The following is a 12,731-nucleotide window of genomic DNA, read 5'->3' as shown; positions in this document are numbered from 1 at the left end:
AGCTAGGGTTGCAACATTGCTTATATATCACAGGTATTGGGCATTGCCAGTATATGGGCCTTTGGAATCGGGTCCCTGCGGGGAGCGGGGACGGGGGCCTGCATACCATCCCCACCCCCGTGATCTTCGACGGGGAAAACTTCAGCCCCGTTTAATCTCCCGAGGGGGTAGAATTCATACCATCCCCGTTCTCTAATGGGTGAATTCCCCTCGGGCCTTGTTCGTTTGGCTATGGCTTGTCGTAAACGATCGTAAATTTCCAGCCGGAACAGTATTTTTCTCTCACACAAACTAGCCAACAATACTTCTTCACGAACAAACAACGATACGAACCAGCCAACCGAACGGACTTACACGTAACTGGGCTGGACGCTCATCCTGTCGGTGCCGGCAGTGGAGACTGGAGAGGAAGGCAGTTGTGCGCACGAGCAAAGGTATTTTTGTTTGGTGGAAGGGAAGAGTGATGCGTTTCTGACTGAAGGGTCAACAATGCATTACATGGATCGATTTCCATGCCAATCGAAACAAACACAAGTAACACATTCTGTCACCAACATAACAAACACCAAGTACTGAGTACCACAGGCCCGGCAGCTTATTACCTTAGGTGAATAACAAACGCTACATATCTAAAAAAAATGGAATCACTTACCATTTGAAAGAAAAAGAGTAGATATTAAGCGGGTACTCGGGGCACCATTTCAAGTCTGTCTGGAATGCAAAAGTTGGATGCGGATGTAATCGGAAAATAGTCTAGGTTCTTGCGAAGAAAAGGATAAAATGAACCACTGCTTTAAATGGGGACTTCATTTCAGCTCGATGAACACGCGGATGCCCTCGGGAGAGTCCCAGGTCTCGTTGGGGACGAACAGGAACGGGCTCGCTTCGTACGGCTCCGCCAGCCGCTCAGCGTCCAGGGTCTCACCGGACAGCGAAAGGACGCCAGCCTTGCCGACCACCTCGATCCTGTGCTTGAAATCCTGCTCGTCCACAGACTCATCCACGAGGTGCACCACCGACAGCGCGCGCCCCAAATCTTTGTATTGTCCGACGACAACCAGGAACTCCGCGCCGCCGCCGCCGCCGCCGTCGCCGTCGCTGTCGCTGAGCCTCACCACGCGGGCCTGCTCGTGCGCGCGCATCCTCAGCGGCCTGAGGCAGCGTGGCGAGACGACCGTGCGGACCACACCGGGGTGGTCTTGCCGGACGTGCTCGCGCAGGGGCTTGCCGACGTAGCCCGCGCAACCAGAGATGGGGCAGTGGCGCGGGGCGTGGACGCACAATGCCTTGTGGGCTAGCTCCGAGGTGTAGGGGATCATCTCGGCGCACCCGTGCTGCCGGAACGGGCATGGCACGTGCAGGCCGCCCAGGATGTGCTCCATGGCGCGGCAGCGGGTGGCCTTCTCTGGCTCACGGCACATGAGGCATTCGACCTCGTCATCCTGATACCCGGTGCAGCACCTTGAGCATGAGACGTGGCCTTTCGTGCACTGCATGAAAACCAAAAAGAGAAAATGGAAGTGAAACAACAGGGGTTTTACCAGTTGGAGCAAATTTGAGGAGGTACACTTGCCTTATGGTGTACAAACATTTGTCATGATAAAGAGTGCATATATCATGAAATTTTATTAAACCTACTATTTTTGCATTTTTAGAGGTGTATTTGCACCTCCTAACAACAACATAGCTTCACCCTAGTTTTACTAGACTTTCGACACCAAACAATTCATGTGGATTGTCTAACTTGGAATTATGACCACAAATATGTATTTTAAACCTTTCTTTTGCGAAGAAATGGTCCCTTTCATGATGGTCAATTTGTTTATTCTCAATCAGTGGTACAAAGAAATTAAGACAATGCAAATAGATACAACACCAAGGCTCCTCTTCTTCCTCCGTGAAAGCATCTAGGCCCCTAGTTGAGTTTCGGTGATTAATGACAATACATGATTACTATGACTAACGTGTGTTTTGTAGAGGCAATTAAGTTAGGTCATGGTAATGGAGATCGATTGGGCTATCATGGTGGTCATGCCCCTACGATGGAAATCGTTTCGGTTTTCAGAGGATGGACGACAAGGTTAAGGATGGACTAGTTCTAAGTGTCGTTTGGTGTTGAAGAGACACTTAGAGTAGTTTAGGACTTTGTTTTTCCTTTGGCCGTACTATTAAGGGGGGTATAAACGGGTAGCTTGACCTAGGTGAGTCTAGTGGGTTAGGTGTGGTGCACACTTGCTAAACCTAGCACTTGCTAAACCTAGCACTAGGTAGCTTCTAAAAAGCCCTTAGATCCATTGGAGCAAACTTCATTCACATACGTTCGAAAGTTGGAAGTGAATGGAGGGTCAAATACTGACCGGACGCTGACGCAGAGTCCGGTCAGTTCATTTGATCAAAGTGAAGTAGTCTGGAAGTGACCGGGCGCTGAGAGGTCAAGTGAACGGACACTGAGGGCCAGCGTCCGATCGACTCCAGTAAAGTTCCAGAGAGGGAAAATCTCGACCAGACGTGTCCGGTCACACTTTAAACACTGGAGTTCAGGGTGAACTGACCGGCGCGTCCGGTCAACATGACCGGAGCGTCCGGTCACCCCGCAGAGGCACATAACGGTTCGTTTTTCAGCCCATGTTATAAATACTTCCTCCATTCGTGTGTGGGGGGACTTTTGCTCATTTTAATAACTGAGAAACACCTTTGAGAGTGTCAAGAAGAGCAATGTCCTAGTGAGGTGATTGAGATTTGAGAATCCCAAAGAGAGCCCTCATTAGTAAGATCAAGAGTAGCAAAGTGTGCATCCACCCTTCTCATTAGGCTTGTTATGGTCAAGTGAGAGTTCATGCTTGTTACACTTGGTGATCGCCATCACCCAGATGGCTTGGTGGTGATTGGAAGCTTGGTGATCATCCGGCGGAGCTTGTGGATGACCCAACTCAAGTTGTGAGCGGTTGTGGGTGATTCACCGCGATGGAGTGTCGAAGAATCAACCCGTAGAGATCACTTGATCCTTGCGCGGATCAAGGGGGAGCTACACCCTTGCGCGGGTGCTCCAACGAGGACTAGTGGGGAGTGGCGACTCTCCGATACCTTGGTAAAACATCGTCGCGTTCCTCCTTCTCTCTTTACTTTGAGCATTTACTTTGAGTATTTACTTTGAGCAATTCAATACTTGTTTTTACATTCCTAGAATTGCATTGCTAGAGTAGGATTGGAACTTAGGTTGCAAGACTTTTTGTGCGATAGAACTTTAAAAACACTTTCTAGGCAAAAGAGGTTAATTGGGCTAACAATAGGATTTAATTATTGTAAAGAAATTTAGAATTAGCCCAATTCACCCCCCTCTTGGGCATCTTGATCCTTTCACTCCGCCCACACTCGACACCAACTTTGACTGTCATCCTCGCCACCTCCTTCTCCCCACCTAGCTCTGGTGGCTCCCCGGCCGCCAACCACAATGGCCCGGTCCTAAAACCATTGGATGTCCCTCCTCGTCTTCATCTTCATCTCCGCTCGAGCTCCCCCGCCGCCAACGCCTCCTGCCCGGCTCCGGTGGCACCTCGCCGCCTCTGACTGCCGTCACGGTAAGCTGGTGGAGGTCGTCGGGCTATCTCTATCGTTCCCCCATGCTTACCCCGCCGAACCGCCTTCCCCCACTGCACGACCGGCGGCGCCTCACCCCATTGTGCCCCTACACCCGCCAGATCCAGGTAAGCCCCTGAACCCTAACCCTAACCCTAACCTTGCCAAAGTAAGGGCATGTGACATTCTTGAATTGGGTAGAAAAGTTCGAATGAAAAAGAGACCTTAAATCACTTGAGTGATGTTTAGCTTTACTCTAAATAAATCAGGAACTTTCAAACACGGTAATACTGAAGCATTGGACATGAGAGATTGATTCTGCACATCCATACCTGGAAAATGGGCGGCGTCAATGGACCGAAGCATACACAGCACTTCAGCAGGTTGGCATTGATGGCGACGGTGATCTTCGCCCCTGCTTGGTGTTGGCTTGTCTCAGCTAGGGTCTCAGCCTGCAGCCTAGGGCCTTTTGTCGCGGCGCGTGGCGGGGGCACCTGCTGCCTTGGCCTCTTCCCACCCATCTGCGGGCCTCTCTGCATCAGCAATCAGTACAGCGACTAGTGCTACAGTTTGCGAATTAGGTAAAACAATGGAGCAAGATCTTAATCAGTGTGGACTGTGGACTAATCGAAACTCTGATTTAATAGCCACCGAAAATCATCTTAGAAACCGCATGGATTCTCACGACACGATTGGCGTAATAGATCAGGTCCAAACAAGTAACCAAGATAACTATCTTTCATCGCTCGTGTGCTTGTAAATTGCAGGTCGACATGCAATATTTTCCGATCCTCCAAGTCCCAAAACAATCAGTGCAGATGAGAAAACTATAAGCAGCTCTTGGATCTGCCCTCACTCCCTCTCTAAACCGTAGGTCCTGGATCTCTTTCGAAGGATTTCGAGGAACCTCCACGAATCCATAGTCTCCATACGCCAGAATTGGCAGTGCAAGGTTGCAGGAACGGGGATTGAAACATGCAAGAAAAAAAAACTCTATATGCATGCAGCGGTGACGAGATGACTCACCTTGCTCATCCTCTTGAAAACGGAGGCGACCGCAAACGCCCCGTGGCCTGTCCGGCTTCTGTTGATGGAAAGCGCGCGTTGTGCTGCTCTCTCCTTGGGTGAGATCATTGGACTGCAAGACGAAGGATTGAAAGAGATTATGTCTTGGTTGGAAAGTGGAAATGGAAGAAGAGAGCGGCCATGGCTGCTGGACTCATTAGTGCAATCAGTTGATTGGCTTGCACCGTTCGCGAGGGCCCACTCTCTAAATTTCTCGTACGCAAGCTGAATTGAAAATCTTTACGTAAGATTTAATCTATATTTCTATCTTTATCTCTATCTCTATCTCTATCTCTTATATATAACTAAGAAGTGACAAATGTTCAGATCTAGTATCTGGCAAACGACTACAGCTAAAAAGTGGTAAATATTTAGGCCTACCGGAAGTACCAAACGACTAAGAGCTACGGTCGCATCTCCGGCTCTCCCAGTGTTCTCTCCCTCGTAGTCTCCTCCGGTTTGCATGCATGGTAGGCCCGTCTTTTCTCCAGCCGAACAAAATAAAATGCAAATATTGATTTGCATGCATGATCTAAAAGGTAACTAACAGCTTGATTGCAAGCATGACATGCCGGCCAAAATCACCCCAAGTGATCCGCAACTTCCTGCGATATATTTTTGTTTGACCTGGCCAATTTTTGTAATCCATCAAACGTGACTTCCCATCTATTTTAGCCTTTTTTTTTTCACTCCCCTCCTTGTATTAGGGGAGCCCAGCCAAACCATATTCTCTTTTTATTTCCTCCCCACATCGAAACACCATCGTTAAACCTCCAAGATGACTATCACATACCATCGAGACATGGCACTTTTTGCAAACCATCCTAAGTGCAAAAGTGTCATTCCAACTTAGGCCTTGTTTGGATGTACATGTATTTGTCTCAATCCACATGTATTGAAGTAGATTGGAGTGGAATTAAACTAAGTTTCACGCTAATCCAATCTAACACATGTGGATGGAAGTGGATACATGCGCATCCAAATAAGGCCTTTAGAGATTAAAACATGCAACGTACAGTTTGTAAATAACAATCCTTAATTATATGATTGCAAGGAAACGCTTAAGCTTGAATAAGTCACCTGTAAGTAGTATTAAACCATTTCACTGTAGCATCTGCAAGTTTTGAGAACTTCACTGACAGTTATATTTATATTAGTGCTCCTCGAGTGTAATCTAAAATTGTTTGAACACAAAATCATGGATTTCAATCAATCAACTAAGAAATTTTAAGACAGGTTTAGGGCGTGTTTAGTTTGTTACCAAACTGTGCCACACTCCGCCACAACTTTGACGTCACAATTTTGCATGCGTTTGTTTCGTGGCCAGAGTTAAGTCGCCGCCAGAATGCGTCAAAGGGTGCGTAAGTCAGTTTTTACGCCAAATCACGCCGAATCTGTGGCGAGCTATTTGTTCGCTAAACTTTTGGTGTCGCCATAACTTCGGTGCGGCATATGCATAGGCGGCGTATGCATAGGCGGCGTCCAAATAGGCCCTTAACTTGCAAAGTTTCAATCAATCAACTTGCAAGAAATTCTGAGGCAGCTATAGCCCTAAGAAACTACACAAAGTTTAAGATTGAGGCTGATGTCATGCCCTCATGCAAACCCCTCCGACACTGGCACCAATGTCAGACTAAATTATTGAAGTTGGATGCTTTGAGCAGATCAAAACTGTAAGTTGGATGCTCTGAGCAGATCAAAACTTTAAGCAACGGTACATGTATTCTAGTAAAAAAAACGCCATCTAATAAGGACATTGTTAAAACGTGACCTGTCACGACATCCGGAAGCGCGTGACTCGGACCCCCTCATCTGCCTCGCCCTCCCTTCCTCCCCCACCGCCCCGGCCAGCGGCAGCCTCCTCGCTGGCCGCGCCGCCCACCACCCATGCCCGCCGCTCCGCCCCGCCCCCTAGCTTAACGGAAGATCACCGGCGTCATCCTCGTCCTCGCCGCACCCCCGCCCCTGCCACCATCACCGGCGGCCGGCGGCGAGCCGCCTTGCCGGGCCACTTGCAACCCTCCCCCGCCCCTCGATCCTGCCTATCCTAACCACAACACCTCACCGTCAACCACCACCGCGACGCTCACCCCGCCAACCCTACCCAACCGGTTGTCCCCCACTACCCGCTTGGCGGCGTCCCCGCCGCCTCTCTTGCCACCCTTCAACCCGCCGCCACCGCCGTGTCACGGTCGCCTCCCCCTGAACCCCCTTCTAGAGCCGCCGAAGATGGAAACCCTAACCTCGCTGTCGCCGAAACCCTAGCCACCGTCGTCTTTTTCTTCTTTTCTGGCACGGGCGCGGGCATGGGTACGGCCTCCTCCTCCTTCCTCTCCGGTGCGGGCACAACCTCCTTCTTCCTCTCCGTCGGGCACGGGCGCACGGGTCGCGCGCTCGCTGACCCGTCGCGTAATAAACTTTGCCTAATAAGAACCCTAGTTGACACCTCCAAAAAAGATCGCCACATCTAATAATTCTCTAAATCCCTAACCTTATACAAACAGATCAAACACACCCGTGCAGGGGGAGCAAAGGCAAGCGGGGAAGCACCTGGTCGGCTGGTCGGAGCCCTCCAGCGAGAAGACGTCGAGCTCGGTGGCGTTGAGGACGAGGAACCGGTCGGGCGCGGCGGCGTCTAAGACACCGCCACCGAGCCGATGATTTGCGACTCTGATCTGGATGATTTTGGGGAGAAGCACGCGCTGGTCGGGGCCGGGCTTATTAGCGTTGGGGCCGGGGTGATTAGCGAGAAGTTTTTTTGGGTCCACCTGCAGCCGATGTGGGCGGCAGCGGGGGGATCGCCTGGCAGAGGTTACCGGCTTTCCAGATTACAGTCCAACGCACGCTAAAGCCAACACTCTCATCTCACCAACACTGCCAACGCAAAAACCACAACCCAAACTCAAGAAAAAGACCTTCCTTCATCTTCATTCGATCTCCACAGGGAGCTCCTTCTTGGCCACGTCCTCCTTCGCCATCTTTATCCACTGCTTTAAGAAACCCAAAGTCTTGTAAGCAACTTGTTTAGGAGACTTTATCACAATGTTTGAAAACACAAGATCATTCCTAGTCTTCCAAAGAGACCTCCCTACTGCAGCCATAACCCACCACATTAACATGCTCTTCCCATCCCCAACACAAGATAAGGAATTCTCTTGAAAGGAACTAATTGAAGTTGGAGAGCTAGCCCATCCTAGGCTATCCCTGACCCAACACCAAGTCACCACTGCTATAGGACATTAGAACAGAAGATGATCAACAGACTCCTCCTTCCCACAGAATTTACACACATTTGAGCCATCCAAATTCCTTCTCCTTAGCTAAACGTCTACCAGCAGAATAAGTATAAAATTAGAAAAGATACCCACCTTATCTTATTTTCATTCTAATAACAAAATGGAGGAACAAGTTGTTACTACTTACTAACGATACATCTTCTTGTGTTGTGGATCCAAAGCCTTGCCACCTTATTCCTCCTAGGCGAACCAGCCACAACCAGGTATATACATGTACCTGCAGTTCAAGGGTCGAACTACTTTATATTGGCAAGAAAATCTAGTTTTGTGTGTCATCTAATGACCAAGAAAGAAAGAAATTATTGTTACCCTAATGGGAATGTTTATAATCTGAAGCTTCTTCCCAAAAATCATAATAATGGTCCCCAAAAGCATAGACACATGACTTTCTGCATTGATCACATCCGAAAGATCCGGCCATATATCAGTAGTAATCAAGCTTTTCCATACTATTGACGCTCATCAAGTTTGATAAATACAAACAAGAATTTGACCTCAAGTACTGCTCACCCATTTGATTCCTAATAATAAGCTAACCAAACCTTTTTTTTGTTGCTTATGATTTTCTGGTTAGATATCATTTATAAGTAATAAAGCAATGTAATGAAAAGGTTGTACTAATACTGATCAGTGAGTCTAGAAATTTTGAGAACAAAACAAAGAGAGAAAACTATGGAAGGGTGGAAAGGCCAAGTGCGCTCAACCCAATCAACAAACCTCGATAAAAAGGATGATTGGTTCCAAACATAATGTTGTGAAGATCAAGTCAAACATTACTTTTTGGTTATGGTTCAACAAACACATGGAAACTTGAATTGTCATTGTCTTATTTTTTTAATTTTCATTACAATGCACGTGCATAAACCCACTAAGAGACAATTCACAATTATTTTTTATAGCCAAACAATGACAAAATTACATATTACCTAGACACCAATAAAAAGTCACGCACCTAGCATAAAGGCGATGGCCGATGGACAACATAATCAAATATATCAATCTACTACTATTTACTTTTACCATGTCTTTTTATATCTCAAAACCCTATTATGTTTTTCGTTCTTCGTTGCTTCAACGATGACGAAGCCCTATAATGGTTAGGTTGGCTAGGACATCTCATAGTTGTTGCACGTCCTGATGGCGCCACACATACCTGTTCCTGGTGCACAGGCAGGAGGAGGTGGTTCCGTGATCCTTGTTCCCAGTGGAGCGACGTCAACATTATAAGACCTGGTCCTCGAGCTGAGAAGTTCCGAACATATATAAACCAGATTCTAGAAGAATCAAAGTCAAACAACAACTCTTGCAAGGAATAGCAGTACACTGTCGGAGAAATGGCCTTTTCCAACCCCCTTTAGTCTGAGTTTTGGAAACCCGGACTTGCTAGCAGTATAATACAGGAGAAATGACCGTTATGTAGCCCTGGTTCCCAACCCCCTTTAGTCTCGGTTTTGGGAATTGGGAGGTAATCGGGACTAAATGTCTCGATTTTGAGCCCTGGTTCCTACAACCAGGATTAAACGTGTTTATTGGCTAAAAAATGGTGGTGGTGTGAAGATTCAAACTCAAGACCTCCCATTTCAGCCCTTGCGTGCGTTGCCATCACAACTCCACCACACATCTGACATCGATAAGATATGATTTCCTTTTAAATTCACTTTAGAGGCACCTCTAGTCCCGGTTTGAGATACAAACTAGGACTAGTCTCGGTTTGTGTCTCAAACTGGGACTAAAACCTCCCACACTGACATATCTTGGTGACCGTTATAACCATGACAAAATGATGGAATTAGTCCCGGTTTGTATTACAAACTGAGACTAAAGGTCCTATGCCTCCCTCTAGTCCCGATTGAGACTAAATACCTTTTAGCCATTGATGAAAGGTCATTTCTCTACTAGTGGTAGCATCCAAGCATGAGGCTTCACTTCTCGCGGCTCCGGGGGCAAGCGTTTTTGCACCTGTTGTATGAACACACGGCCAAGGTGACAGATGGGTTTATTCTTTCCGGAATTTTTTTGGTGTCATGGCTAGCTTCAAGGGCTTAGTGCTGTACACTAGCGTTATTGGAAGCCAAGAGAGCATACTGTAGGAATACGGAAGCTAATAGGCATTGTAATTAGTAGCAATGAGTTGAATGGCCTATGCCTTTGTTTATAGATCTGATGGAATTGTTGGTGCTTCCATATAGGATTGAGAAAATGAAGAAGGGGGAATGTTATTGATTGGTTGGTCATAGTTGTTGCTGTTATGGAAGTGTGGTCAATACAATGCTTACTGATTTTTTCTCCCCTTGAAATGCAGTTATTCTGAGAATCTCATGTGTCCTACTGCCCTCTTGATACGACACTCTGGTCTCTTGCAGTGACGCAGTGCTCCTTAATCGCAGGACTGTAGTGAGCTAATGAACTGTGGATGTGAGCAATGGCAAATCGGCAGTATAGGATCCCTACCGCCAGCGGCGGATCCACAGGGGGGGGCTGGGGGGGCTTCAGCCCCTCCTAATTTCTTGATTTCAAGCCTAATCACTGTAGCAAAAGCTTGATTTCACTATTAAATCTTTATGCAAATCAATATCTCTATTGTTTTAGCCCCTCCCTTATCCCGCATCGTGCATCCGCCACTGCCTACCGCCTACCCTTTGTAGGATCTATTTGCTTTATGGGTGAATTGTGTGGGCTTGAATGGTATCCATGTGAACTGTGAATGCTAAATTATATGAATTGGAAATGGATGTAGTGGCAGTAGTGTTTGATGCAGCAATCTATATATATAGTTGCCATGGAATGTGCAAAAGGTCGATGTACTTACCTGACAGAATTCTGAGGTGGTGTTTGGTTGAGGAATGGAAATGTAAACGCAAATGGTAATCATATGTTCATATAGCACTGCAATGGAAACCGTGTAAGCTAATACGGGTTTTCTTTGGTACGCTGGCAGTTGGCACCGTCGACGTCCTTCTCTTCGGCTCTTGGCGCACACCTGCCGGGCCGGTGCCGGCAGAGGAAGAGAAGCAGGGAGCTGTGCGTACGAGCAAACCTATTTTGTGAATGAAGGGTAACAATGGATTACACAGGATTGGTTTCCATGACAGTCGAATCAAAACAAACACAAGTAACACAAATCTGTAACAAAATTTGTCACCAGTATAATTAGATCACGCTGAGTAATTAGTGCCCGAACAGAACATCACCTCAACTACCGAGGAAACCACAACCCGATGAACACGCGGAAGTAGTCCTCGGGAGAGTCCCAGATCTCGTTGGGGACGAACAGGAACACGCTCGCCTCGTACGGCTCTGCCAGCTGCACGGCGTCCAGGTCTTGTTGGATTTAGGCCCATGGTCAAAAAAAAATTTCAAAGCAGTCTTATATTGCTAATTCAATGATAGGTTACCTTGCTTAAATATGGAAGTCTTCTCTCTATAAAAAATAGATGTAAATGAAAGAGAAGGAGACTGTTGCTACACGCTCGCACGTATTTTTCGCGTGAAAAATCTTGTGACTTTTGACGCGTACGTGTACAACAGGCGTTTCTATTTTTTATGCTGAGCATAATGACGCTTTAATGTGATTGAAACTGTCGTTTTAAACAGTAATAAGTGTGTCAGTTTCTGCTATTTGATTGCAGTATTTTCTGTCATTAAAATAGGCAGTTTCTACTGCTTGATGAGGGGAATTGATGTACTATGATGGCCTATAAAACCAGAAGACATCCTAGTTGAAGGGTACACAATCACACGCTCACCTCCCCACTCGCTGTGCTGAGCTTCTCGCTGCTGCGCCTCGTCGACCTTTGAGTTCGGCGTGCACCGGACTTGAAGATAGCGGGATCTCCGAAACCACTGCCGCGAGACTCCTGCACGGGGCGGCAATCAAGTTTTTAGGCAGCGTCTACACGTGACCGCTTGGTGATCTGCAACATCTACTTTAACACGTTCGACTACGTTCTGCTCGGAATCATTGAGTAATTTCGTTACACAATTCTGTTCTAGCCAGTATATTGTCTGTTTACATGTTTTATATGTTTACATCATTTTTTATCTATGAGTTTTTTCTCTGGAATGTATTTTAGGCACGTATTTTCTAACGGGTCTCACCGGACAGCGACAACACGCCAGCCTTGCCGACCACCTCGATCCTGTGCTTGAAATCCTGCTTGTCCACGGACTCGTCCACAAGGCGCACCACCGACAGCGCGCGCCCCAGCTGCTTGTACTGTCCGACGACGATCAGGAACTCCGCGCCGCCGTCGCCGAGCCTCACCATGCGTGCGCGCGCATCCTTAGCGGCGTGAGGCAGCGTGGTGGGACGACGGTGTGGACCACGCGAGGGTGGTCCTGCCGGACATGCTCGCGCAGGGGCTTGCCGGCGTAGCCCGAGCAGCCGGAGATGGGGCAGTGGCATGGGACGTGGGCGCGCGACGCCTTGTGGGCTTGCTCCGACGCGTATGGGACCATCTCGGCGCACCCGTGCTGCCGGAACAGGCATGGCACGTGAAGGCCGGCAAGGATGCGCACCCTCGGACATGAGGCATTCGACCTCGTCGTCCTCATACCCCTCGGTGCAGCACCCTGAGCATGAGACGTGGCCTTTCGTGCACTGCATGACAACCAAAAAGAAAAATGGAAGTGTGTCACTAGAATTGAAACATCGGGGGGTTTTCACCTGTTGGAACAAATTAGAGGGGATGCACTTAGTGTACTGACATTTGCCATAAATAATATATATATGATGAAATTTTAATTAAACCTACTTTTTATATTTTTTGGGAACATCTGCACCCCTAACAGCAA

General features: G+C 47.7%; 1 protein-coding gene and 1 pseudogene across 9 annotated transcripts; both read right to left on the bottom strand.

The window, feature by feature from the left end:
• Positions 1-466: 466 nt before the first annotated feature.
• LOC136457865 (uncharacterized) lies at positions 467-9,197 on the bottom strand. 9 transcript variants are annotated; one of them, XM_066457872.1, is made up of 6 exons: positions 9,091-9,197; positions 8,247-8,326; positions 8,065-8,154; positions 4,603-4,714; positions 3,909-4,109; positions 467-1,490 (listed from the first exon to the last, which is right to left on the bottom strand). In XM_066457872.1, exons 3-6 carry the CDS (start codon positions 8,073-8,075, stop codon positions 807-809), a joined length of 1,008 nt encoding a protein of 335 aa, XP_066313969.1. In that variant the 5' UTR covers positions 8,076-8,154; positions 8,247-8,326; positions 9,091-9,197; the 3' UTR covers positions 467-806. The 9 variants fall into 9 exon arrangements, with proteins under 9 accessions (XP_066313969.1, XP_066313972.1, XP_066313970.1 ...); XM_066457875.1 differs by lacking the exon at positions 9,091-9,197 and adding an exon at positions 7,557-7,628 and having other exon boundaries at positions 8,247-8,538; XM_066457873.1 differs by lacking the exon at positions 9,091-9,197 and having other exon boundaries at positions 3,909-4,097; positions 8,247-8,542.
• Positions 9,198-10,544: 1,347 nt separating this feature from the next.
• LOC136460363 (uncharacterized) lies at positions 10,545-12,543 on the bottom strand (annotated as a pseudogene).
• Positions 12,544-12,731: the final 188 nt, after the last annotated feature.

Source organism: Miscanthus floridulus, chromosome 6 (genome assembly GCF_019320115.1).
Source record: "Miscanthus floridulus cultivar M001 chromosome 6, ASM1932011v1, whole genome shotgun sequence".
In the NCBI taxonomy this organism is placed as follows: Eukaryota; Viridiplantae; Streptophyta; class Magnoliopsida; order Poales; family Poaceae; genus Miscanthus; species Miscanthus floridulus.
This window is presented reverse-complemented; position numbering and strand designations above follow the sequence as displayed.